The sequence below is a fragment of the Capricornis sumatraensis genome, chromosome 9 (assembly GCF_032405125.1).
Source record: "Capricornis sumatraensis isolate serow.1 chromosome 9, serow.2, whole genome shotgun sequence".
Taxonomy (NCBI): Eukaryota; Metazoa; Chordata; class Mammalia; order Artiodactyla; family Bovidae; genus Capricornis; species Capricornis sumatraensis.
The window spans coordinates 39,092,842-39,120,598 of record NC_091077.1 but is presented as its reverse complement, the minus strand read 5'-3'; the positions used below and the strand labels follow the sequence as shown (position 1 = coordinate 39,120,598).

Here is a 27,757-nt window from a genome sequence, read left to right as displayed (position 1 = left end):
AGAGTGTAACAAATCTCAAAGCATAGTCTATCCAAAATGACAGGTTTCCAAAATTATCAATCCTGAAAAGAGGAAGGTACCAGAAAAGCCTGGGGAATTGACACTGTTGATGGCATTCTTTGTGGGGAGAACACCTCCCAGGAAAACAAATGGTAGAGAGCTAGCCCCAGGATATTTGCAGCCCTTTGTGAAAAGGACTCCCCTGGCATTTGGGCACTAAATGTCACAGTCAGACTCCTGGAGGGCTGGGACTCCAGCTGCCTTGGAGGGGAGCAGGAGAGAGGGGAGACCTGTGTGTCCCACAGTGGAGTCAGGGGCCAGAACAGCCCTGGGTGTGATAGAACCGACAGACACTTCTTAAGCAGGACAGGGCCAGGCTGTTCAGCGCCACCCACAACCCCCATTGCCACATACCTGTAGGTCAGAATAGCCAGGGTTCCCGTCCACCATCAGGGCTGAGCAAGGCGCAGGATCCGGTGTTTGGAGCCTCAGATGTGCATTCCAGCTCCACTGCAACCGTGTCATCTTTGGCAAGTTGCCCAGCTCTGTGGGCCTCACTTACTCCATCTGTAAACTAAAACCAACTTCTCACGGGGAAGACTGTGCAAGGTAACGGACTAAGTGTTCTTTGTAGATAAACAAAGAATAAGCACCAGTTGGCAGGTGGAGTGGTTGCCTTCATGCCAGCTCTGGCTAATGCCACTGAGTCGTAGAAATGATGAAGGCAGGGAGACCTCTCTCTTGAAACCAGAGAAAAATTGTTGTCTTGGCATCTACTGCGACATAGCACAGTGCTCCAAAGCTTGGTGACTTCAAGCAGTGAATCAGTTACCATCCATCATTATTCGGAAGCTCCAGGGTTCTACTCCGCTGTGTCTGGAGGCTGGCAATAGATAGCAGACCGCCTCACTCCAAGCCCTGGATCTGCTAGCTGTGTGACCTTGGGCAAGTTACTTAGCCTCTCTGTGGCTCAGTTTCCTCCTTGGAAATGGAGATAAGGTGGAGTCTGTATGTTATTTTTGTTAGGATTGGAGTGAGACCATGTGTACGAAGCACTGAGCACAGGGCAAATGCTCCACACATGTGAAGAAGTAATAGAAGTGCTGGTGATAGGTCATCCTGTTTTTTGTTCCTAGGGTGCACCGGGAGACTTTGGCCCCCAGGTAAGATCCGAGCAAGACCCTCCCCCGACCCTACATGGTTTGTTTTATGTCATAATAAGTATTTCTTCTGGGTCCCTATGCTTATCACAGAAAGAAGTGAGTGACAGCCCCCTCCCCACTCGTGGTCCATCTTGCTGCCTGTTTTTACTTAAGCAGCTATCGGGTAGAAGCTCCAAGCTCCTTGATTTGGCCAAAGCTTCCATTCTCTGCACAGGCAAGCAGACATCCCGGTCACCCTTATCACCATAGATAGGCAGAAAGTGGGACTGGCACCGGGCCCAGACTAGAGACTGGTCTTCCTGAGAGCAGCTGGCACCCAGGAAGAAGGAAGGCTGTGGTTGGAGCCAGATGCCCTGAGCCCAGAGTTCGATTCTGCCACTTACCAGCCGAGTGACGTGGAGTGAATCACCTCCTCCTCTGAGACTCAGTTTCTCTTGACATCCTATATCCCAAGCCCCTGAGATGAAGGTTCATGGCAATCAGGAAAATGGGTACCCAGCTGAGTGGGAACAGTAGGTCGGAGTCTCCTCTAGCCCTCCATGCCCCCTGGGCCCAGGTACCCAGCAGTGCCTCCTGCCAAACCAGGGGTCTCCTCAACAGAGTCTGAAGCAGAGTGGGGACTCCTGCTGGGTGGGCTCCACAAAGCATGTCTTGGCAATTCGTGTGGCTATTGGTGGGGAGCTCAGCCGGAGATGCCCGCTCATGGATCTCTGTGTAGCTCAGGCCTCTCCCAGCCTGGTGGGAGAAGGGCCATCCCAAGAGTAGCATTCCAAGAGGCAGGAGGCCAGTTAAGAACCACCTCCAGAAGAGACACAGCGCCATGTCCACAGCATTCTGTTGGTCACAGAAGTCACAGGACCCACCCAAGTCAAGAGGGTGAAGAAATGGACTCCAGCTCTTAGGGGAGGGTGAGGTCCCTTTGCAGAAAAACCCGAGGGATGGGATCAAGCATGCCCGCCCTCTTTGGAGACTGTTAAAAGGTTGTTGATGAACCATGAAAGACACAGGGATTTTTGGCCTCTGGAGGAGAATTCAATCGGGGGCCAGTGACGGGGCTTGATCAGTCAGAGCTTTTGCGTAATAAAGTTTTATTAAACTATAAAAGTGATAGAGAAAGCTTCTGACATAGACATCAGAAGGGGGCAAAAAGAGTGCCCCCCTGCTAGCCTCTAGCAGTATGTTATATACCTATCAATGAGCTGTTGATTAGAGAAAGGAGGTGTCTCAAAACTCAGAGTGGCACCAGGCCCCTCACCCACAACATACCATTTGAGATAACACTGGCACCAGGTGAGTCATCCCAGACCATAAAACGATTGACATGAATCTGGAAGAAAGGCAGGTTTCCAAGTAAATATATAGGTTCATTAACATAGATTAGGAGAACAATGTATGAATAAAACATACAGGTTTGTTGAGCCCTTATCGGTTCTGAGTCTTAAGCAGAACCAACCTGAAGAAAGACAGTCTAGGGTAAATACATAGTTCATTAACATAGCTGAAGACAAACGTTTCCATAAGAAAAACGCCTTGGTTAGCTCAAGGTTTGAGAAAAGTTAAGTTCAAGTGGAGCCGGGTGTCATCATGGCAACACAAAATTTTAAGAGAAACCTCTTTTTAAATTCGTGTAGAGAAGGAAAAGAATTTGACACTTGTTTGTTTCCTCCTGACGCTTAAGAGAAAGATAAAAAATGTCTGACACTTGGACCCTGTTTCCTCCATTTGGAGACCCCTGGCCTCCTCCCTGTTATCCTCTCACTGTGGTCCGTCACTTCCAATGCCCTTCCTCTCTCCAGGCTGGGTTAAGTGGTTTTGTCTCCAGAAATAGCCTGGCGGTTTCCAAATCACCCTCCTGCCTTTCTCATCAAACACCTATTTGCTGACTAGATGGTTTTCCCGAGGCTCAATCCGGACTTTATAAGTAGAGACCATCACCTGTACAGTCGCCGCATCCTCAAGGTAGACTGGCCGAGTCTGGGCTGCTGGTGTGCACGCTCCCCTCGACTCATCCCGCGTTCCTAGGGGGAGACCTCAGCCATCCGATCCTGGGGGGAGAAGGGTGTCCAGCCTCATTCCAAGTAACTCAGGAGAAGTTAAACACCCTCTAGAACACGCGTGAGTGTCGACATTCATTTTCTGCCTTGATAAGGAGAGTCCATATCAGTGGTGCCCACCCTGAGCCTTTGAATTGTTTAGCAGCTGATTCCTAACACAGAGTAAAATGAGACAGGAATCACCCACCACCACGGCCACTCTGAGCCATTGTCTTTTGGCTGGAGTTCTATTCTCTTGGTCAGGACCCTGGCTAAGTCAGACTGGTCAGAAGATCTGTGCGGTGGACATTGAGAACTTCAGTTACTGTTTTAATTGGGAAGACAAGTGAGCTTTGTCATATGTGCCATGGTCTAGAGAGGCAAGTTTTCTCATAGCGTGGGTTCCACACATGAAAGAAAAAAAAAAACTGTCTAAAGGAGACTCTTGCCTCAGTAGCCAGAAGAGATCCTGCCTTTCCTTACCCTGTAACCCTAGGTAAATTGTCACACTCTCTAACCCCTGGCTTCTTCATCTGTTAAAAGAGTAGCAGTGCCCTGGCCAGGAGGTCACAGGGTCGGGTGAGACAACCTCACCCCTCAGTGCTGAGCATGCAGCAGGGGCCCAATCTATAAAAGCCTTCTTCCTTTCTTGGCAACAGGTGGGTTGGGAGTTGCTGTGAGCCAGGGATGCCCCCTGACTGTGCCCTAAGCCAGTTCTGGGCAGGCACCCCCGAGAGCAGCAGGAAGTGCCAGGGGCTCTGCAGTCTCTCCCCCTTGTGGGGACATGCCGCAAGGTGAGGGCTCTGGCTGCCTGAGGTCTAACCCGTTACTAACCCAGCCAAGAGTCAGAGACTGGGTGCTGCAAGACAGAGACGGTGTGGCCCTTTGTCGGTTTTTGGTTTTTTTAAGATAATTATAGATTCACATGCAATTGTAATAAATAACACCTCATGTACCCATCATCCAGTTTCCCTCAATGGTGACATCTTACATCGCTATAGTACAACCACAACCAGGAAACTGACATTGATATAATACACCAACCTTATTCCAGTTTCACCCATTTTACTTATTTGTGCATCTGTGTATTTCCATGCAATCTCATCACTCTTGAGATTTGTGCAACCACCACACAAAAAGCCCTCCTGCTCTATAGCTGTAGTTATCTCCCTTCCAGCCCCCATCCCTAACCCCTGGCCTCCGCTGATCGGCGCTCCATCTCCGCAAATTTGCATTCCGAGAATCTCGTGTAGCTCAGCCATCTAGTAGCCATCTTGAGACTGGCTTTTTTCGCTCCGCATAAATCTCTTGAGACGCATCCAGGCTGTTGCGTGAGTCAGTGTTCTGTTTCTTTTTATTCATTGCTGAGCAGTGTTCTGAGATATGGACGCACCCCGGTTGGTTAGCCATTCACCACTGAGGGACATCTGGATTGTTTCTCATGAGGAGCTATTGTGAATAAAGCTGCTGTGAACGTTCACGTATGGGTTTTCGTGTGGACATGTTTCTAATTTTCAATATTTTCAGTGTTTCTCTGGGACCAATGCCCGAGAGTGTGCCTCTAGCACTTAATAAAGCCGGAGCTGAGTGACCAGGAAGGTCTTTCAGGAGGCAAACAGTCCCCTCCCTTCCAAAAGGAAGGGGGCTGTTTGGGCACGTGTGCTTTGTCCCATACTTAATATGTCTCATCTCTCACCTAAACTCCGTAGCTGGGCTTCAGGCACTGAGATGGAACAATGATGCATACGGGGGAGGGTACAAGATCCTACTGGCCCCTCATGCAGAGGTGTAGGTCATGTCCCTTTATATACCAAGGGACTTGTCCTGTCCCTTTGTATACCAAGAAGTATCAGCAGGCCGAATAACAAGCCCCTTTCCTCCAAGCCGGCCTCATGCTGGGAAGGCGAAGACATCTGGCCGCCCCTCTGAGGAGGCCTCTCTCTCTCTCACTCTCTGGAGCCCAGAACTCCCTCCACCCACCCTCGGAGTCATGCTGGGCCCCATCTCTTTCAGGGAGATCCAGGGCAAGATGGAGCTGCTGGGCCTCCAGGGCCCCCAGGAACCCCTGGGGCCCGGGGCCCTCCTGGCGACACCGGGAAAGATGGCCCCAGGGGAGCACCAGGCCCAGTGGTAAGAGAGGACGTGGAGCTGGACCACGCGGGGCGTGGTTACCAAACCTCCCAACCCTGATCCCAGAACCAAGCCCCACCCTATCCTATCCCCAGCCCCAACCCAGACGCCTATTCCAATCACACCTTAATCCAACACAAACCAGGTCCTTGACCCCAACATAGGCCTTGATCCCAAGTGAAAGAGAAAGTGTTAGTCACTCAGTCATGTCAGATTCTTTCTGACCCCATGGACTGTAGCCCGCTAGGCTCCTCTGTCCATGGGATTTCCCAGCCAAGAATACTGGAGTGGGTTGCCATTTCCTTCTCCGGGAGATCTTCCCAACCCAGGAATCAAACCCAAATCTGACCCCAAATTCATTTCCAAATCCAAATCCACACCCCCAGTTCAGACTGTTATCCAAACCGCACTCACACCTACAGACTCTGACCCAACTCTTAACCCCACTCTCTAACCACATGTAGATTCTCACCTTGGTTATAATCTCTGACCCTGAGACCCTGTCTCTGCAGCTCTCTACCAACCTCTTCTCCCTCTCTCTGTCTCTTTTCTCTCCATCTCCCTCTCTCTCTTTCTCCCTAGTATGAGGCCACTGTTGTGCCCCCTTAGTCCTAACCCAAACAGCGGGGTCAGACCTCATTGCACCGCCCCCTGTCCTCCCCCAGGGGCTCAGGTTGGACTGTGCTTCCTCCAGTGCAGAGCTGGCATGCCCCCTAGACTGCCTCCAGGGTCCCCTATCAGGGCAACTGCTCAACTGGCTCACCAATTCCCTGTCGTGCTGAGCACATAACTCCCTGAGCCTCAGCTTTCTCATCTGTGAAGTGAGGACAGTAACACCCACTTTCCAGAGGTTTGGCGAGGACAAAAATGTACTTGCATGAGAGGACGTACATGCAGCCCCAGCCCAGGGTCTGGCAGGAGATACAGGCTCAGGCAACTGTGACACCGCCCCCCAACCCCGCCTCAGTGCTCTTCTCTTATGCCTCCTCAGGGTCCCAAGGGAGAAGCTGGACAAGATGGTGCAACGGTCAGTATCCAGGGCATTTCAGAGGCCTGGACAGGCAGGACCGTGGTTCGAGTCCCGGCAGCTCCTCTCCCCTGCGCACCCACAGTGGGGCTGGGAGTGCAGCCCAGTGTGCATACCTGGGCTCTTGCCCCCACCACCACTGGGGGCAAACAGGCCAGGACCAACCCCACACCCCTGGGAGAGAGCCTGCAGTCCACTCATCACGGCTTGGGATCTAATACAGATTTCTGTCCAAGATACGAACACGTGGCTCAGCTGGGTTCCAGAGACAGCCCTGCCACCCTCTGGGACTTGATGTCACCCTTTATAAAACAAGGATGTTAAGGAAGACAGCACAGGTGCAGCCTCTGGGATGATGTCTAACTCACCTTCTTCTCTTGTTCCAGGGCCCAAGTGGACCCCCAGGGCCCAAGGTGAGTGCCTCTCACTCCTGTCTCAGGCCTGGACATAGAAGGCTCTTTCACCCCACCCCTTTTTCCTCCTCCTCCCCCATTGAGGTCAAAGCAGCAGGGTTAGACTTCGTCTCCTCTCTGAGCCTCAGTTTACTCCTCTGTCAAATGAGATGGTGATAGACGTTTCCTGCCTTACCTTCACAGCAGGCTGTGAGGATTGAATAATAAAACCCGTTAGCTTGTCAGCTCTCTTTTCTTCCTTAAGCAGCACCTGCCAGGGTGGAAGGCAGGCTATGGTCCTCCCTGCAGGAACCAGGGCCCCTGGACGGGGTAGGAGATAAAGTGAGGGGAAGGAGCTATCTTTAGTGAGCATCTTCTGGGAGCTGAGGGCCTCCAATGCATTCCCTCTAATCTCACAACTTCCTTCTGAGATGGGGGCATCATAGCCCCCATGAGCAGTGACTTGCCCAGGATCACTCAGCTTGGGAAGGACCAGGTCAGGGTCAGACTGGAGTCCAGGACTATCAGCCCCATCACCCATGCGAATCTCTCTGAGGAGCTCAGGGTCTATGGGCTATGCTGGGTGGAGGTCATCAGGGCCACTTACACCAGAGGAGGAGGAGGCTAGGCTGGTGCCCAGGTGGCTCTGACCAGGGTAAGCCCAGTGTTTCTGGGAAGAAGATGGGGGTGGCTGTGGAGGGCCTTCTTGGCAGGGATATGGGAGGTGGCTGGAGATAAAAGCAGGGGCTGGGCACAGCGGGACCAAACCCAAGTCCTCACTGCGGGTGGCTGCTCTTACCTGTCTCAGAAGCCAGGATCACATTCATCCATTCATTCATTCACCCATTCTTAGAGAAATACACCAAACACAGAATTACTCAGGCAGATCATTTGTTCCCACGTCAAATTGGTTCTCAAAGTGTGATCCCTGGACCAGCAGTATTATCAGCATCATTGGATCTCGTTAGACCCACGTGTTTGGGGCCCAAAGGCACTGAGTCAGAGACAGTAGAGGTGGGCATGCTCTGTTCAAGCAACCCCCAGTGGTGCTAATATGCCCTCCAGTTTGGGAACCACTGACCCAGATTGATCTTCCCCCCATTGTTTCCCATGGCCGGGCCTCCTCCTCCTCACACTGGTCTCAGCAAAGCTGTGCCCTCCTCCGAAGGGCCATCCCCAGCTACCTACTGAAGCCCACACTCTCCCTGAGTCCCTCTCTATCCCACCGTTCCTTTATATTCTCTTCCGGGCACATCCACTACCCAGCATGAGGCTGTGAATTTTTCTGGATATTTCCTGGCCCTTGGTCTCCTCTGACCCACTGAGCAAGGATCTTGTCTGCCTGGCCTACAGAGGGTGCTCAGAAATGTTTGTTCACAGAGGGAATGAATTACCTCTCCTTCAGCCAATCCAGTCCTTTTGCACACACCTACTGAGCTGTGTTCTGGGCTACTGGGGACAGGGGACAGAAGTGGGTCTTACCCCACCCCTGCCCTAGAGAGACAAGGAGGGAAGGGAGCACTGCCCTGACCCAGTGTGTTCAGTGCTGCTATCAGGAGTGGACTGGTGTGCTAGGAAGTACAGAGAGGGGATGGCCAGCTGACTGCCAGAGGACCCAGCCAACGTGTCCAAGTCTGAAGGCTGCAGCCTCCACTGTTCTTTCTTCAGGGGGATGACGGGATACCAGGCCAACCAGGGCTCTCTGGACCCCCAGGGCCCAAGGTAGGTACACATCCCTCCTCCAGTGTTCCCCCTGCCTCCCATCTCCCCAGTTCCCACCTGCCTGGTGAAGCGCCTACCCAACCCTTTTACGTCACAGGCACGTGGGCTGATTACCAGGGCAGGCCAGAGGGAGGCCAGCAGAAAGGCCAGGGTCGCACTCACCAACAGGCCTGGCAAATCTCCCAGGCCATTGGGCTCCCCTTACACCCTCAAGTCCTCTGGCTCCCATCTCAGGTGGCCCCACCCTGCCCTTCCCCCAAGCCAGGAACCGGCTACGCTCCTTGGCCCCTATCCCCTTAAGACACAACCAAATCCTGGCCAGGCTTCCTCTAACCTGACTGAGCCCCCGAGCTTCTCCAACCATGGATTAAGACCAAGCCAGAAGGGGGCCTGGGGCCTGAGTCCTGGGGCTGTACTGAACTCACCACCCCCACCCCAGGGTGGGTGGCTCAGGCTCAGGACCTCCTCTGGAAGCCCGCAGAGCCTGGAAGCTCCACAGCAGACACCTCTGTTGCCGGACCAGTCAGGGAGCAAAGGGGCTGCAGGTAGAGAATGGCACAGACAGAGCCCTGGGGCCCAAGGTGACATCATGTGAGCTGCTGGTTCCTGAAGGCCCATCCTGGGGGGCGGGCTGGTTTCACCTCTACTCTACCCTTTTAAGCTGGTCCCCGGCCCAAGGGTCTGGGCCTTGGCAGAGGCTGGCCTGGCGTCAGGTGGCAGGTGGTCTCAAGTAGTGACAAGGCCTTCACCGTGTAGCCTTGGGCCCCTGGGCCTCAGTGGTCCATCTTGTCTACACAACAAGGGGTCAGAGGAAGGTCCCTCAGTTCCTCCCTCAACTTGGGAGATGCCAGTCACATCCATTCGGCCCTGTGCTGTTTGGGGAAGAGGGCATTGGAGAGGGCGGGGGAATTTTGGCTTCAGCCATACACACCTGGCTGCAGCTATGTGTCTCCACAGGGGGAGCCCGGCCACCCAGGCACTGATGGAGCCACGGGGCAGCGGGTAAGCAGTCCCCCACCCCAGCCACACCAATGAGATTCAGGGACCTCATTCCTTCTGAAGCCCCTGTCCCCCAGATATCCCAGAGGAGCAGTGGGGCTCCAAGAACTTGGAGTCTTTTTTTTAATACTAATATTTCATTAGTGGGTTGGGTTTTTTTATTTTTTTTTTGCTTTTTAATTCTTAATACATGCTTTGGGTAAAATGTTTAATTATGGATGTGAAAAGGAGAGTCCCATCCTCCTCCCTCTTCTCCTCGTCCCCAGGCAAGAGTCTGCCCTCCTAAACTCTTCTCCTTGGCACATTCAACATAGACTTCAATATGTCACGGATGGCGTTATCCTACATGACATATGCCTTGCCTTTCCCCCAGCCCCACTTCATACTTCACCCCTGTTGCTGGAGCACACCACAACTGGTCCCAGATCTTTTGTGATGAGCCCCTATCAGCACACCTTGTTCTTGGTCCTGTGATCTCAAGCAATCACATCCCCCCCCACGCTCCCACAGGCTGCCTCCTTCCTCCAAGACAGAGGTCTAAGCTGGCAGCCTGGTCGTGCGGGTGGCCGGGAAACTGGATTAAGCACTGAGCGTGGCAGTTCAGTGTACACCTTCCAGTTCCACAAAGGCCATGACCGTGGAGACAGCTGGCAAACGAGGCCCTGGCCGGGTCTCTCCTCCGGTGCAGCCAGCCGCAAGCCTGACCAAAGTGCTCACACTCCCTGCTGCTCTAGCAGAGAAAAGTCGAGAGGTGGGGGGAGGTTCCGAGGGGAAAGGTGAGGCCAGCAGCAGAGCACACGTCTGTGCCTGTGTCGACAAGTGCGTGTGCAGACACATCCGTGTCGACATGTGCATGGGTGGGTGTGGACTCAGAACCAGGAGTGAATGGGAGTGTAAGCGCCTGCTGGGTGCAGCCTCCCCCCGGGGTTAAGAAACTGAGGTACGAGGGCAGCCTTCAGCTGGCAGGTCTGTAGTTGGCCTGCACAGTGTTTTGGAGGGTTTGGGTGTTTTCGTTTGCCAACATTTAAAAATCTGAAGAACTTCGCATCAAAGTCAGGCTCTCCATTTTCTCTCAAGGACAAGCCTCAGTGAAGGCGAATCACAGCCACCTCCAGACCTGGTGGAGATGTTTTCCTCAGTTGGCCCCAGGCCTCCCCTCTCCCTAGTGTAACTGCCCCTGCCTGGCCCCCAGAATGCTCACTCAGTGAGCCAGGGTGCCAGTTCCTGAGAGAATTCGAGAAGACACCATGCTGGGGGCCCCCCAGGGTCCAGCGGAGAGAGCTGGCCCACAGTTCACAGGCCTGTGTACAGCCCCTGTTACTAGGTTCTCGGGTTGAAACAAATGCCCACCATGCTCTTCCCTGAAATTCTTCCTCTTCTTCCTGCCTCAGGGTCCCCCAGGCCTCAAGGGTGAACAAGGAGACACAGTGGTAATTGACTACGATGGCAGGATCTTGGATGCCCTTAAGGTAGCGTTCCTGGTGGACCCCTGGCGTTCCTTTCCTGAGGGAATATCCACTCACTTTGCACACTTGTTTACACAAGGGACCAGGGGGTAGCTTAACACAGAGACTTAACACATATTAGGGTAACTTCACCAGGTACCTAATATGGAAATCAGTACTATGTGGAGTCCCACACGATGCTGAGAGAGCCGCTGTAAATGCGACCATGTGGCCCTGAGCTCCTCAGAGGCTGAGGCAAAAAGGGCAGCTCAGCATTCAGAAGCAAGAGGCAGGGCCTCTCGGGGCCTTTCTAGGAACCAGAGGCTGGAAGGCTGGATCTTCTAATAACCACTGGGCGAGAAAGAAGAGTGTGGCAAGGCCTGCTCCAGGAGACTCGGGAGTTGTGCGGCCTCAGCCCTGTCCCAGTGCCGGGCAAGCCCAGGACCCATCACCAGCTGGAGAGAAGGGTTGGGGGCCAGCTGCTCAGAGGTACCTGAAGAGGAGCTGGGGTGGGGAGAGGTGGTCCGCAAAGACTGGGTGTCAGCACCGAATCCCACCTGAGCTTCGATTTCAGTTGTCTCCCACAGGCCTCAGGGAAGCACGAGCTGATGGTAACGGTGCCCACCCCAGGCCTGCATGGCGTGGTGTGGCGTGGCGTGGCCCAGGGCTATGCCCGTGCATGGTTGCAGAGCCGCAAGGAGAAGCCCTGTGGGTGCAGAGAAGGAGGGAGGTGGATTGTGGATGCCAGACCGGGACGATGACTGGATTCGTTGGGCAGACACAGAGGGGTGAAGTCGAAAAGCACATACTGAGGGGCAGGCTGCTGGGGAATGGTGAGGAAGGTGGGGTCACTGGAGGCAGACAGGCCACCAGAGAAGCAGCTGCTGGGCCTGAATCTGGAGGAGGGTGGCTGGAATGGAGGAAGGAGTAAGACCAGGGCATCTCAATGGAGGCACCGACAGGAAGGGGCAGGTTGCAAGATACGGAAGCAACCTTAGTGTCCATCAACAGATGAATGGATAAAGATGTGTATACACACACACACACACACACACACACACACAATGGAATACTACTCAGCCATTAAAATGCCATTTGCAGCAGTATGGATGGATTTGGAGAGTATTGTGCTAAGTGAAATAAATCGGACAAAGACAAATACTATATGATATCACTTACATGTGAAATCTAAAAAAATACAACAAACTAGTGAACATAACAAAAAAAAAAAAGCAGGTGCACAGATATGGAGAACAAACTAGTGATGACCAGTGGGGAGAGGGAAGGGGGAAGGGATGATGGGGGAAGGGGCGAAGAGATACAAGCTATTATGTATAGAATAAGCTACGAGGATATACTGACCAACACAGGGAATATAACCAATATTTTACAATAACTATGAATGGGTATAACCTTGGACAGTGATTTGAAGCACTATATTATAGTGATTATAATATTATATAATATTGTATGTCATAGATAATATTGTTTATCAACTATGCCTCAATTTTTAAAAAGGAGGGGGCAGCTAGGTGAGAGGAGGTGAAGGGAAGAGGCCTGGGGCTTGCTGGACTGGGGGCTGAGTGACAGCAGCCTTTGTGAAGGGGCCTGAGCCGGGGTCGGGGGCAGGTGGCCTGAGGGAAGCCTGGGCAGGGACGGAAGCTCAGGAGTCAATATACTGTCCCCTCCCCGTGAAACCAAGGGATGCCCGGGAGCAGCGGACAGCACCAGAGGTCGCAGGAGAGGCAGAGAGCACAGTGCTGGGCCTCTGCCGGGGAAACGGTTTGGGGCTGGCTTTGAGTGCCAGCAGGGGTTGGTTTCACATTTGCTTCCAGAGGCAGTGCAGAGCTGTCATGGGATTGAGCAGAAGTGTATTGTGATGAAACGTATACTGAGGGCAGAGGGATAGACACTGTGCTGTCTTACCCGATACCTGGTGCCATCTGCCAGGCCTCCCCCAAGACACAGGCCTGACCTGACTAGGTGGTCTACGGCCTCAAGATGGAGAGGTGGGTGGGCAGTGATGGGGAGGCCCCACCTAAACACTGACTCCTTGACTTTCATACACAGGGTCCTCCTGGGCCACAGGGGCCCCCAGGGCCACCAGGGATCCCCGGAGCCAAGGTCAGTGCAGACGTAACTGTGTGGTCCCCCAGGTCTCTGTCTCCAAGGCCGCCTCCAGGGTCTCCTCTCTGCCTCTGTTTCTCTCCCAGCACCTTGGCCTGGCCTCTAGGGCTCAGAGGAAGTGGCGCTGCTCCTTCGTAACCAAGCAGGGTGCCTTCTTCCTGGCCCTGGCTTCTCCCTGCAATGCCTCATTCACACATATAATCCATAAATGGGCCCCTCATGATGTTACAAAGTCCTGTAGATTACAGAGCCGTTTCTATGGCCTGTGTGTATCGTTCACACCTGCTCACTTGGCTCCGGAGAAGGAGCCCAAGACTTTAAAATCAGGCAGGATCTGGTCCCAGCCATCATCCCTGGGCTCTGTGGACCCTCAGCTTCCACCTACCACAGCCACGGCCGCAGCTGCCCACAGGGGCTGAGGAAATGGAGGAGGGGTAGCTTGTGCCTGGCACTGCAGTGAGCTTCTTCCCGAAGGTCCAACCTCAGGGACCCAACCCAGGGCCAGCGTGCTGGTCAGAGGGGGCAGCCTGGCCACAAATCCCTGCCAGGGGCCAGGGCACCATAACCCCCACCTTGCTGTCTATTCCCTTCCAGGGTGAACTCGGATTGCCTGGTGCTCCTGGAATCGACGGAGAGAAGGTCCCTAGGCTTTTCATTTCCTTGGTGATGCTGTGCCTGATGCTGTGTCAGGCTGAGTGTGTGTGTGTGTGTGTGTGTGTTTGTGTGTGTGTCTGCACGCGTGCATACAGTTCTAGAAAACAGAACATTTGCTCTGGAGCCTGTGCACAAATCCTGGTTCTGCCCATAGATGTCAGGCAAGCTACTCGCTTTCTGGCAGCCTCGGTTCCTCAGTCCCTCAGTTCCTGAAAACGGTGAAAGGCTGAGGGTTAAATAACGGCAGGCGGAACACACTCGAGAGTAGTGCCTGGCATGTAATAGCAAAGTCATCTCGCTGTCGTTATTAGTGTTAGTGTAAGTATACACGCATGTGTATGATCCTGCGTGGACATGACAGTGTCCATGGGTGTCACTTAACGCTCGTGGCTGTGCCTTCGGCACTGGGTCCCTAGTGTGTGACACAGAGTGGACGGTATACAATCAGCTGAATGAAGGACTGCAGCAGCTGGTTGGGTGACCGAGGGATGGTCGGTTGTATATGGGGTTGGGGGCTCTCACCATTGGCTCCTGAGATGTGAGCACCGGGTTGACCCTGACCCCATATGTACCCCCTCAGTAGCTATTCATTCCCACTTGCCCTGCCCCCTGCCCCACCCTGCAGCTCTGCTTGCAGTAAGACAGGCGGGGACTGCCCCTTCTGTGTTGCCAGCCAGGCCGCTCTCTTCATTCATCACTTGGTCTGGAGCAGAGGACCCACAAGGAAGAAGGGAGGGTCTGGCCTGGGTTAGAATAAGCTCTGCATGGGGGGGGCGAAAGTGCCTACTGTATCTCGTTCTGTGGTTTTCAGGGTCCCAAAGGACAGAAAGGAGACCCAGGAGAAGCCGGACCAACAGGACCCAAAGGGGAAGCAGGAGAGATGGGCTTGTCAGGCCTCCCGGTAGGTGGCTGGGTAAGCCCCCCTGCTGCCTGCCCATGTGAGGGTCCCAAGGTAAATGTGGGCCCCCCAAGGTGGCTGCCAGGGGCTGGGACTCTGCGGTCCTAGTCTCAGCCCAGTCTCAGCCCCAGCCCACTGGGCCTTTGAAGGGAAGCGCTGGGATGCCCTGACTCTGAGCCCCCACTTCCTCCCCGACAGACAGACCTACCACTTACATCAAGAGGCCTCCTTAAGGTAAAATAAGGAGGCCCCGCCTAATGGCAGATGACTAGACGGGGAGCTCTGATAGCCTGTTTGCATCCTGCTCCATCTCACTGACTCTGGAACCCAGCACACGTGACCTAACCTCCCTGGGCCTCAGTTTCCTCAGCTCTAAAATGGGAGTGATAACCTGCCCCTCCCGCAAACGGACACACGGGCAGGGCTGAGAATAGGGACCCCCTGTCATCGTCGCTTTTACCATTGCTTCTGTCAGGCGTGGCCAGATGCGAAGAGCTGCCACCACGTCACATCCATTGTCCATCCACGAGGTTCATGCGGCTAGAGAGCTGGTGCCAGGATTTGAACCCCAGATCTTTGCTCCTAGAGCCCCTGGCTGCCCCACAGGAAACAACTTATACTGCTGTTAAGATGCTCTCTGAATACCCACTGATTTAGGGAAAGCTACTGAAGTTGCACCGCTGGACAGAGGAAGGAAGGGGAGGTGCTGAGCCCCGTGGGTGGCAATTTTGGTGATAGACGGAAAGGGCTCAGGGCCATCCTGTCCTGCAGGGTGCCAACGGCCCCAAGGGAGAGAAGGGAGAGTCGGCATCTGACAAGCTACAGGAGAGCCTGGTAAGGGCACTGCTGACGGTCTCTGCTGGGGGCTGGCTGGGGCCCTGAGCTTTGGGACACAGGGCCACCTGGCCTGACCAAGCTCAGGGCAGTGGGGGAGGGGGAGCCTCAGACCCATCTTTGAACCCAAAGGCCAGCACTGGGCTTCCCACCCAGCAGTGCCTCTTGGGGGCAGTGTGGAGCACAGTACCCAGCACCCAGGGAGTGCCCCCCCAATGTCCGATGAGCTCAGGTGTGGGTAAGTGAACAGTGGTGGGGCAATGGGCAACTAATCCACCTCTGACCCTTCCTAGGCCCAGATCATAGCAGAACCAGGGCCCCCAGGCCCTCCTGGTCCTCCAGGCCCCATGGTAAGAAAGTTTGGCTTGAAGCAGCTGGGATGTGGAGAGGGTGGCGGGCTTAGGCCCAGAGGACAACAGGGTAGCCCAGCGGGGAGGAGACACATCAGGCAAGCCGAGCAGAGCCCAGGTCTGGGCTTGGGAGGCCACAGAGTTCAGAGCCACAGGGCCAGGGAGTGGCCTGGAAGCCTTTGCGGCCGCTGCAAGAGGGCCTGGCTGGGAGGTCTGGACCCAGCCTCGTGGCCTTCCTAATCTGGGGCTTTCTCCTCCTCCTCCAGGGCCTTCAGGGGATGCAGGGTCCCAAGGTGAGTTCTGAAGCATGGATGGGAACCCCGGCCCCTACTTGCTGTAGGCTCACAGCCTGGTTGGTTCCCCAAATTCTTGCTTGTAGGCAAAGTGAGGGCCCCACACTCGGCCCTGGACCAGCCCTGTGTCTTCCCATGGCCTGGCCATTCCCAAGCCCCTGCCAGTGTCCTCAGAGCTGGTGCTCCCGGGCCCACAATCAGCCTCTCCGTTCCTTGCCCCCTCCCCTCTTCACCCCTCAAGCACACATCTGTCTCTCAACTGCCCACAACCTGGATACAAAGTCCTGGCTTTGGTGTATATTACATAACGTCATGTCCTCTGCTCTCCAATTAAAACTGAGTGCGGTCTGCCCGTGTCCCCTCACCCAGGGAGGCCAGCTGGCCTCACTGCATCTCCCTCGTTTACCCTGGGGGAGACCACATCTCCACATCCCCAGCTCAGGGGCCAAGCGGGGCCTCAGAGTCTTGGAATCCGGAGCTGTGTGGGGCCGAGCATGTAGCTTGAGCAGATGTGCGGCTTCTGGTTCTGTTTTATTCCAAGGCCTCCCCAGATCATGTTTAGGATAAGCAGCTGCTGTCAGGGATGAGGTCCAAGACAGGGACTCAGAAACCCAGTGGCTGCTCAGCCCTGCCACTTCCTGGCTGTGCAAGTGGGCCTGTCCCTACCCCTCTTTGTACCACTGTTTCCTCCTCTGTGAAATGGGTGTGACTATAACCCACCTTCCAGGATTACTGGAAAAGCCCATGTGTAAGAAAGGATAAAACATGCACACCTACATTCTGATATTTGCACAAGAAAGAAGTCAGGGCTGGGCCTGTCAGAGCCTGGAGTCTGTCCCTCTGCCCCGCATACCTCAGTTCCCGGTCAGGCCCCAGGCTTTCCTGTTCTGCCATCTGTCTGACCCCCCTAACTGGTACCTCCCCTTTGCTTCCAGGGCTTGGATGGAGCAAAGGGAGAGAAGGGCTCATCGGGTGAGAGAGGACCCAGCGGCCTGCCTGTGAGTGTCATGAGCCTTGTTCGTCCTTAGAGGGACTAATTTCTGTAATTGTCATGACTCTTGATCATTCCTTTTCCATCCAGGGGCCAGCTGGCCCACCAGGCCTTATTGGGCTGCCAGGAACCAAAGGAGAGAAGGTAACCACCTTCCTTTAATGTCCCCCAACTATGGCATCACTCAGTCCTGGGGGCTCAACCCCTGCGCTTCACTGGTCTCTGGGGCCAGAGTCCAGGTTCTGTGGACAATTCACAGGACTGTGAATTGTGTTCCCAACGCCTCCTTCTCAGCCTCCTCACATCTCCTCTTTGTCTCTTCTCAGGGCAGACCCGGGGAGCCAGGACTAGATGTAAGTAGCTCACCATCCACTGTGGCTGGCTCTCTCCCATTTGTAACTTTTGCCCTCATGCTGCCCTCTGGATGGCCTGGATGTGTCCCCATTCCCCATGGCTAGGACCACAACTGGCTGGTTCCACCCCTGTCCACAGTGCAAATCCAACACATAGCCAAGAGTAGGTGCTTTCTTGATGATAGATGGGCGGTTGAGTGAATGGTGGATGATGGATAGAGTATGGAGGATGGGTGGGTGGAGGGATGGGTACAGGAAGGATGGGTGGATGGTATGTAAATGAGTGATGGATATAAGCGAATGATGGATGCTGGATGGATGGATGATAGCTGGACAGATGACGGATGGAGGATGATCGAGGATGGAGAGTGGATCCATTGGAGTAGGGAGGTAGGAAGCGCAATGAGGAGCATGTTGCAATATCCTGGTGAGAGATGATAAGGCTTCAGCTATGGCAGTACTGCAGGAAGGAGAGGAGAAGTATTAATCCAATGTTGATTGGATCAGGTATCTTTTGGTTGCAAGAGATGGGAAACACAAGTTAAACTGGTTTAAACTGACTCATAACTGAAAAATCCATATGTGTGACACATAGATCCAGGGCTCAAGTATGTCAACACAACCCAACCTGTCACCCTCTCTTGTCTCTTCTTTCTCTTGAATCATTCCAGTTTCCACACAGTGATGAGATGGAGCCAAGAACTCCAAACTTGCATCCCTCTAAGTCCAAATCCTGGAGAAAGGCATTTGCCTCACTCTCTACTCTTTGGGGAAAAGTCTCATCAACTCTCATCGGCCCCAGCTGGGCCAATGCTGAAATGTCACTCGGCCATAAGAATGCAGTTCCCTAACTGGCCAGACCTGCTCATAATGCTCCATCCTGGAGCTGGGGGTGGAGTTGGTGGATTGTGAGAAGGGAGAGTGGCTCCCAGGAAAATCAGATGGCTATTGCAAGGGAAATGGTGACCAGATGCAGGTAGGGCTGCAAGGACTCTGATGCCTACCCTAAACTTTAGGGAGAAAGTGTCACCCTACAGGCAGGAAGAGGAAGAACTCTAGGCTGAGTTTCTGACTGGAGGGTTCCATTGATGTTCCAGGAGAAGACACTGCTGAATCCAGCTCAGGCTGTGGACCCAGAGAGGTAGTGGTAGTGGAGCAAAAGGGACTCTATGCCCCCAATATTGTGGCCGCTGTGGTCCAGTGGTTAAGACTGCATACTTCAATCAGGGGGCAGGGGTTTGATCCTGATCCCTGGTCAGGGAACTAAGATCTCACATGCCACATGGTGAGGCCAAAGTAAAAAGTCAACCCACTTCAACGGGCCCAGCTGAAATGGGGAGTCTGCCTGGAAGCCTTTCCTGACCTCACACCTGGACAGAAGAGCCCCTCTTCCTGGTACCCGTGGTGTCTGGTTCAGATCTCTATCACTATGAGTATTGATCATCATCTTTTGCACCCCACTGCCTGTCATGTTAGACTCTGTAGCTTTGTACCTGTGGGGTTCTAACTTATGGAAGTGACTTAGTGACAACACAGGTCAAGTGCCTTTGAAAGAAGAGCTTATTACTTACAGTTCTCAAGGAAAGGGCATGACCCACATGGGACCACATGGAGACGCAGCAGGTTTGGTTGGCAGGCAGAAAGGAGTCGGGGAGAAACCTAGGGCAGGGATTTTACTGGCATTTCTCTAGGGAAAGCAAGGCAGAGCAGGGTCAACAGTTTAGGACTGGCCAGTTTGAATAATCCTGGCAGGCTTTGGGCTCTAAGGGTGGTCTCTGGTTGCCTGCTACCTGGCCCTGGGATGATTTGGGGCAGGGAAAATATTGACTTGGTGTGTGAGTTAGATAGAGGAGGTTGTTCCAGGATTGGTTGGCTTACATCTGAAAGGCATGCTCCCTGCCTAGCTCTTTGCTATATCTAAGGGTTGGCTACCTCTAGGAGAGGCAGCCTCTCCCCAGCCAGCAAGATTTTGATGATATCAATACATCAGAAGATACAGAAAATAAACAGCATAATAAATATAAGAGTGTGCTTGCTAAGTCACTTCAGTCATGTCTGACTATTTGCAACCCCAGGGACTATAGCCCACCAGGCTCCTCTGTCCATGGGATTCTCTAGGCAAGAATACTGGAATAGGTTGCCATGCCCTTCTCCAGGGGATCTTCCCAACCCAGGGATCGAACCCATGTCTCTTATGTCTCTTGCATTAACAAGAGGTTCTTTACCACTAGTGCCACCTAAGAGGGAATTCACCAAATCTGGCTTTCTGCCCTCCGCATTCAGCCCAAAGCCCAATTCCTAGTGGATGCTTAGAAATGTTGACTGGGAAGATGGGCAGATGAACAAATGGATGGATGGGCAGGTGGGTGCATAAGAGTTTCAGCCAAGCGCAGGGAACGGAGAGCACCATTTCTTGGTCTGCTGAAGATGGTGATATAAACTTCCATGGGTTTCCTGTGTCTCATCCCCCAGCCAAGCCTGGGCCAGTGTCTGCTGCACCTGATTGACATAAGACAAAGCTCTTTGCTAGCAGTTCTGCCTGAAGGCTTCCACCCAGAAACAGCAGTGATATTCTACTTTGGAGGAAGCCGTGCCGATGTCCTGAATGCAGGCTTTTCTCTGCATCATCCTCATACCCAGCATCTGTGTCCCCTAGGAGCCAGGGATGGTCCAGCTTGTAACATGGATATGTGCGGAGGGAAGGGGCAGAGGTGGGTGGGAGAGGTAGAGAGATGAAGAGATAACCAGAGCACACCTCAAACTTCGTCAGGTTTAACCTTTAATCTTTTTCACAGGGTTTCCCTGGACCTCGAGGAGAAAAAGGAGACCGGAGTGAGCGTGGAGAGAAGGTGGGAAAGGTGGAGAGAAAGTGAGGGACAGGAGGAGAGAAGAAGGGAGGCAAGCAAAGAGAAGGAGGGAGCAGGTGGAGAGGAAAGGACATGGAGGCAGGAAGCAAGCAGAGAGAAGGCGGGGTAGGTGGGGGAAGGAAGGCTGCAGAGGCTGGTCTGTGGGCAGCAGGGCAGGGGGCTGCCGGCCCCAGGCCCATCTCTCTGAGGGATATTGGAGGCGCCCTGGGCCTGGCAGCCACCATCACACCCCATCTTCCTTCTTGCCCAGGGGGATCGCGGTGTCCCAGGTCGGAAAGGAATGAAAGGCCAGAAGGGCGAGCCAGGACCCCCAGGCCTGGACCAGCCGTGTCCTGTGGTACGTGTTGGTGAGACATGGGAGCCCCAACCCAGGTCTTTGCAGTCCTCGGAGCTCAGTTGCAAGTCCCAGAGGCCCTGTGTGCCCTGCCTTGGGGTGTCCACACTGCTGGGCTGCCCTCTAATCGCTACCATCACGAAGGCTCCTCTCACCCTGGTCGTAACCCCAGGGACCCACTCCGTCTAGAAGATGGAAGCCTGGTCAGGGATGGAGTCTGCCAGATCACTGTTCCTCTTTACTCAGCTTCCTTGGACCTAAAGGGAGAAGGACCCACCCTTACCTCTCTGAGGGTCTGTCCTGTCCCAGAGGAGGCTTTTGCTGGTCTGGGTAGCTGCACACTCACCCCTTGCATCTCCTCCGCGTGTCCCAAAGCCCTTTCCCCTCACAGCCTTTCTCCTTTCCTGCTTGTTTACCACAGCTTCTTATGGACCGCCAGACCTGATACCTGAAATAACCAAAGTTCGGTCCTCTCCTTCTAGAAGGCAGGGAAGGTTTACATGTCAAACTCTTCCAGTGGAACTCAGAAAAGACAGGAAAAACAACTGAGTTTCCATATTGAAACTCAGCAGTTACTCACATCCCAGTTACTCTGGTGGGGGAGAAGCCATGTTGTGTATCCCCTTCCAGAGGAGCAGGGCCAGGGATCCCCAAAGTCCAATCTTCTGACCTCAAATGGATCATTGAGCCCTCTGTTCCTTAGTCTCCTTATCCATGCCACAGGGGTTCTAATCTCCACCTCCAGATGGCTTGGAGAAGGCAATGGGAAAAAACAGGAAGAGCAGGGGGGAGGCAAGGACCAGGGTCAGCAGGGAGACAGGGTGGCCCGGCCCCAAGCCCCAGGCCCTGGGTCAAGACTTCCCTCCAAGTCATTAAGCCTTTGTCTCTGAAACAGGAGAATCTCAGATGCAGAGGCAGGCGAGGGGCGCCAGGTTCCAGGGGCCTGGCCAGGGCCGGCGGACCCTGCCCTGCGGTATGCAGCCTGGCCTGCTGTGTGCTGTGCTCTGCTGTGCTGAGCATCCTGCGCTGCCTGTGCCCGCTGCCCTGCCCTGCCTTCCTTTCCATTCTGTCCCTCCTCCCCACTTCCCCTTGGGCCCCAGCCTCAGCCCCCAGGGGTGCATGAGAGTGCTGGGGGGTTGGGGGGCATGCTCCCCCGTGTCCATGGTCTGCCTGTGTGCTTCAGGACAGAGTGAAGTGTCGTCCCCTGTGGCATCCACCAGGGACGCCAGGCTGACTGACGGGTCAGCCTTGGTCCATCACTAGCTCCCCACTTTCAGGCCGCTGAGGAAACTCACCTCCCTGCTTGTGTCTGATGGCTCCAGACTATCCCCACTCCAACCTCCCCACACACACACACACACACACACACACCTCCCCACCCTGGCCCAGTGTCCACCCTGACCTCAGCCCATCCTGTCTGCTACTCAGATCCAAACACAGGAACCAGGACAGGCCAAAAGGGAATCCCATTTCCTGGACTGTCCTTCAAATATTCTTGGACACATGTCTGAAACTCTCAGGACCACAGGGTGAGCTACCAGAACCACCATCACAGCTGCCAGACAGAAAGACACACAGGTGCTCAGTGGGACCAGGGCCAGGCCTGCTCCTGGCCTGGGGATGTCTAACACGATGCTCTATACTCCGTGGTGTCCTGGTTCCACCCACAGCTACTCATGTCCCAGCAAAGCCCATGGGGGCATGCTTAGAACAAGCACCGAGGGGGGCTGTCATGTCCCATGACCTGGCTATCCTGGTGGACAGGGCAGGCATTCAGGCCCTGCCTCAGTGGGGTCCAGTGGCCTCAGGTGGCAGCTCCCTGGGCTGCAGCTAGCTCCTCCTGGGGCAGGAGTGTGCGGAGCACAGGGACCTGCTGACCAGCCCTGCCTCCTTGTCACTGAAACCTTCTTCCTTTCCAGGGCCCCGATGGACTGCCTGTGCCTGGCTGCTGGCATAAGGTAACTTTCAGGGAAGGGTCTCCAGGGCAGGCTAGGAGGAGTCAGGGAGCCAAGGGAACCCTGGGGCTGAGTGCCTGCTGCTCCCTACATCGTGATGGAACAGCCGGGTCTCCCCGAATGACCCTAGATTTGACTCTCCCATCGTGTGGCCCAAGACCCAGGGCTGTGATCCTGATTGTGAGCAAACCACCCTCTTGGTCATACAGGGCTCACTCAAGCCCTGGCCCAGCCAGGGCAAAGCCATCAGCCCCTGAGACTTTGTTCATACTGTCCCTCCCCGACCCCAAGAGGGGGTGGAATTCAGGAGGTTGGGATGAGAGTATTGGGGGGCCATACCTCTTCCCAAGGAAATAAGCAGGACAGGGATACCCAGATCAGAGGCAGGGCTTCTGAGGCCCCCTAGTTCCCTCCTCACCTTCAATTTTTCCCTCCTTTTCTAGTGATCCTGAGCACGCAGTTCACAACCTGTATAGATCCTTGTGGACATTTTTAACTTTTGTAAAAACAAAACAGTAATATATTGATCTTTTTTCACGGGATGCAACACCAATACTTGTGGCCTTTTAACATATGAGAGCATGCCCAGCCCAGCCCCAGGACAATCAGTGTGTGAAGCTGGCAGGAAAGCGGACAGGCCCCCTGGGGATACTGTGTACTTGCAGGGCTCCCTCAGGGCTTGGCTTTCCTAGGAAGGAGATGAAAGTAAATTGCCTGGCTCAGGAGAGGCTGCAGAGAGGCCAGGTTGGGCTTTCGGTCACCTGAGAGCAGAGTCTCTGGCTGTTCCGCTGCCCTGCAAGAGCCTGCCCTCTGAAGCTCTGGAGCCCCGGGGCCATGCCATCCACAAAGGCTCATGGCATGAATAGCAAACACAACTGATCTTGGCCTCTCTGGCCTCTGCACTCAGCCACAGCCTGCTGCCCACCACTCTGGGCCCCCTTGGGCCCTGGGTTCACCAGGGCAGGACAGGACTTCCACCCAGAACTCATAGCTGGAGCTGTGGGAAGCAACCTAAGTGGGCTGAGCTCCCATCGAGTGCTGTAGGCCTCAGGAACCAGCCTGCCTGCTATGAGAACAAGTGTCCTCTGGCCAGGAGTGAAGGCCAGGCTCTGTGATCACTACCACGTGGACCTAGCACCAGGGAGCCCTGTGATCCTCGAACACAGAGGTCCCAGGCTGGGAAGTCTGCTGTTTCCTGTCTTTCACCACACCCACCACATGAGGGATGTGATGGGACTGCCAGCCTGAGAAGATGGACCGCCAGCTCAGAGTTTGGGCCTCGATGACCCCAAGTCTCCCCACCCAGGGGAACTCTGGTCAGCCTGCCAAAAATGAGTCCTCTGAGTGAGCTCTGTAAATGAAAAGAGCCTCAGGGCTGCTTCCACGCCTGTCTGAGTAGGTGGCCTGTGCCCTCAGCCAGTGATGCTCTGAGAAGAGGTTGCCCTCCTCTGACAAGGGGCCCCAGCCACCCGCTCCAGACCAACTACTTGCCTCCCCCTCTGTGTAGATGGATATTGTTGTGTGTAATAAATCACAAATGTGTGTCTGGGTATGTCTGTCCTTGCAGACTGCCCCGAGGGCTATCCCTAGGTGAGGTTTCAGCTTGGTCATTGCTGTGTGGGGAGGGATAAGAGAACTCTCCCTGGGCCAGAGCCACCTCCAGAAACCAGAATAAGTATTTCAGGCTCAAGGCAAAGATGGGGTTTGGAGTTGGGAAAACACAGCCTCAAGGCCTAGCCCAGCTAACATACCAGCTGAGCCCTCTGTCCAGTCACCCATGTCACTGAGCCCCTGTGTGTTCTCTGATCTGATGAGCTATGACTACTGCATAACAAATCACCCCAAAATCTGTTGCCTTAAAACAATGATCCTTGGGAATTCCCTGGTGGTCCAGTGGTGAGGACTTGACACTCACTGCTAGGGCCTGGGTTCAATTCCTGGTTGGGGATCTAAGATCCCGTAAGTCATGTGGCATGGCCAAAAACAAACGAGCAAACCAAAAAAAAAAAAAAAAGATCCTTTCTATTTCTGTCTTATAGTTCTGGGAGTAATGGGCTCAATTCAGCGGCTGTCACTCTAGCTTTCCCACATCCGGGAGTTGATGTTGGCTGGCCTAGAGAGAGAGGTAGCCAGCACACCTCTCTGTGTGGTCTGGGCTTCCTCACCGTAAGGCTGTTGGATTCCCAGGATGGTCTGGGCTTCCTCATCGTAAGGCTGTTGGATTCCCAGGATGTCCCAGGTGGGCCAGAAGGAATCTGTGTCACCTTTTACAACCAAAAGTCATACGGTGTTACTTCCTGCCAGAATCAGAGGTTCACCCTAATTCAAGGGAAAATTGTCGATGACTTCACTTTCACTTTTCACTTTCACGCATTGGAGAAGGAAATGGCAACCCACTCCAGTATCCTTGTCTGGAGAATCCAAGGGACGGGGGAGCCTGGTGGGCTGCCGTCTATGGGGTTGCACAGAGACAGACACGACTGAAGCGACTTAGCAGCAGCAGCAGGATATTTTAAAGAGAAAATGTGGGATAGGAGATCTTGTTTCAGCCATCTCAGAAAATTCTACATCCCAGTTGGTCCTTAATCCTGAGTGAGGGGCCCAGCAAGAGTGCCCATTTCTCAGGTGGCAAAACCAGGCATGTGACGGGTCCTGCCGTGATGGTATCCCAGCCTTCTCCCTCCAAGAACTGAGGTCTAAGGAGGCCATAGTATGAGCAGTACCCCCAGGCCCCCACCATGTGGCCTCCTAACTAACAAAACAGGTCCAGCCACCTGCTGGCTCAGGAGAAGGAACAGGTCAGATCTCTTCCCCTTTTTCTCTCAGTTGCTGGCAATAAATGGCAGGCCATGCTGCTCAGCCAGTTGTGTGGGTCACCAGAGAAGTCAGTAACATGAAAATGAAGGAAAACACAGAGGGGCTGTGATGACTGATGGAGACCACTGGACATCCAGATGTCCTTTGGCGCTCCAGCATCACTGCACACATCCTGTCAGTGATCACTCCAGTATTCTTGGGCTTCCCTGGTGGCTCAGACAGTAAAAAAAAATCCACCTGCAATGCGGGAGACCTGGGTTCGATCCCTAGGTTGAGAAGATCCCCTGGAGGAGAACGTGGCAACCCACTCCAGTGTTCTTGCCTGGAGAATCCCCATGGACAGAGGAGCCTGGCTGGCTACAGTCCATGGGATCACGAAGAGTTGGACACAACTAAGCAATTAAACACAGCACAGCACACCACCCAGGTAACTCACTGGATCCCCTCACCAACCTGTAAAGGGCGTATGTGGTTGGTATCACTATTTCTCCCTTACATGTGGGGAAAATGGGATTCCAAGGAGTTAGTCCCCTGCCCAGGGATGCACAGTCAGGACATGGTAGCAGGCTTGGGGCATCAAACTGAGGTTCTTGGATGTCCTCCAGTTTGTCTTTCCAAAATTGTTTGGCAGAGCATGGTGTCTATGGGGAGCCCCATGATGCTGGGTGGGCAGAACCTCATGAGGGTAGAAGCCACGTGTTCCCCCTTCCCCAGATACCTGGGTGTGGGGATGGGGGAGAGAGGGGATCTTTCCCGCTCCTTTGGCCAGGACAGGGCCATTCATGGTCCATTGCTGCCCTCTTCTGGCCTTGTGTGGTATATTCTCAGGTTTTGCAAACTTCAAAATTGAGAGTCTGCAGAGTCCTCCAAGAGCTTGCGGTAGGGGCAACAGACTATACAAGAATGACTGACTTGCTGCGGTCCCAGCAGAGACACGGGGAGCACCCTGCCTCAAAATTGAGCCTTCAAGACTGGGGACCTCATGTTCTTCTGCCAAGAAGGGCAGCTGTGCCTCAAAAGAACACATTTTTGGAGCCCCATTCTGTGCCATAGCATGTAAACTAGTCACTAAGATGACTTCCCCCTTTTGCAGATGAAGCTGAGGCCAGAGAGGAGTGGGCTTACCCAGGTCTCCATCCTCCTGATCCCTAGAATACTACCAGAAATGCATGGTTTGCTTTTGGTCACCACAATGACTGGGGGACACTCCTGGCATTAGTGGGTAGGGCCAGGCACATCAAACATCTGAAACGCGTGGGACAGTCCTGCCCAGTGATGAACCATCTCAGTGAGAATGCCAATGCTGCCTGCATTGAGAAACAACATGCCCTAGCTTCAAATCTTGACTCAGCTACTTTCTCTTTTCCCCTGCCCCACTGGCCTCCAATGCCACCTCAAAGATCAGACATGAGAGAATAGACACAGAAGTGCTTAGCATGGGGCCAGAGGAAGAAAAGAATGGGCTTTTCTGAGCAGGAAGAGGGGAGGCTTCCTGGTGTTGTCCTGCCCCTCTTGTAGATACTTTCAGCCCAGGAAATGGCCAGTCCTGGTCTAACTTCCACCCTCCCGACCCTGGACATCCCATGAGTGGGTGAGATGTGAGCTGGGTCTGACTGTGGCCTTCTCACCCTCTATATCAAAGCTGGAAAAGTTCGTGATGTAACCTGACTTCTCTGAGCTGTCCTGAGTCACAAGACAGGCTTATGTTGGGCTCAAGACAGGGCCAAAGATAGGCCCCTCACAGGACTCTCAGACTCCCTCTGCCACACAAACACATACACACTAGCATACACCTGCCTACCTGCTAAGCTGTTTCAGTCGTGTCTCTGTGACCCCCATGGACTGTAGCCCACCAGGCTCCTCTGTCCATGAGATTCTCCAGGGAAGAATACTGGAGTAGGTCGTCATGCCCTCTTCCAGGGAAATCTTCCCAACCCAGGGATCGAACCCACTTCTTTTATGTCTCCTGTATCAGCAGGCGGGTTCTTTACCACTAGCACCACCTGGGAAGCCCACAGGCATATGCATTACATATACAAAGCTGGAACTGCGTGATGTACAGACATCTATGGGTCTCTCTACCAAAGAAGGGGGCCAGATCCATTGAGAAAACCAGTGACCACATTCCACATGCAGGGAGCGGGGCTTGGCCCTCAGGAAAAAACTACAGGCCACAAGCAAACCTTCTTGGTTAATTTGAGAGGAATTTTTTTCAAGAATCATAGCTAACGTTTAATTCAGCTTTCCATTTAAAAGTAAGAAACTTCATTCTGTGTGTGAAGATGAAAAAGTTCTGGAGACGGATGGTGGTGCTGGATGCACCTGAGTGTATGCCATTAATGCCGTTGAACTTGTACACTTAAAAATGTTAAA

General features: G+C 53.9%; 1 protein-coding gene across 1 annotated transcript in view; it reads left to right on the top strand.

Moving 5' to 3' along the window:
• Positions 1-22,824, top strand: part of COL23A1 (collagen type XXIII alpha 1 chain) — a 385,192-nt gene extending 362,368 nt beyond the window's left edge. The window contains exons 10-31 of the mRNA XM_068981034.1: positions 1,137-1,163; positions 5,210-5,326; positions 6,318-6,353; positions 6,740-6,766; positions 7,400-7,432; positions 8,414-8,467; positions 8,995-9,048; positions 9,425-9,469; positions 10,858-10,935; positions 12,982-13,035; positions 13,633-13,677; positions 14,504-14,593; positions 15,362-15,424; positions 15,718-15,774; positions 16,041-16,067; positions 17,003-17,065; positions 17,149-17,202; positions 17,385-17,411; positions 20,207-20,260; positions 20,529-20,615; positions 22,532-22,570; positions 22,777-22,824. Of these exons, the coding sequence (XP_068837135.1) occupies positions 1,137-1,163; positions 5,210-5,326; positions 6,318-6,353; positions 6,740-6,766; positions 7,400-7,432; positions 8,414-8,467; positions 8,995-9,048; positions 9,425-9,469; positions 10,858-10,935; positions 12,982-13,035; positions 13,633-13,677; positions 14,504-14,593; positions 15,362-15,424; positions 15,718-15,774; positions 16,041-16,067; positions 17,003-17,065; positions 17,149-17,202; positions 17,385-17,411; positions 20,207-20,260; positions 20,529-20,615; positions 22,532-22,570; positions 22,777-22,824 (1,179 nt within the window). The remainder of the gene's footprint in view (positions 1-1,136; positions 1,164-5,209; positions 5,327-6,317; positions 6,354-6,739; positions 6,767-7,399; positions 7,433-8,413; positions 8,468-8,994; positions 9,049-9,424; positions 9,470-10,857; positions 10,936-12,981; positions 13,036-13,632; positions 13,678-14,503; positions 14,594-15,361; positions 15,425-15,717; positions 15,775-16,040; positions 16,068-17,002; positions 17,066-17,148; positions 17,203-17,384; positions 17,412-20,206; positions 20,261-20,528; positions 20,616-22,531; positions 22,571-22,776) is intronic.
• Positions 22,825-27,757: the final 4,933 nt, after the last annotated feature.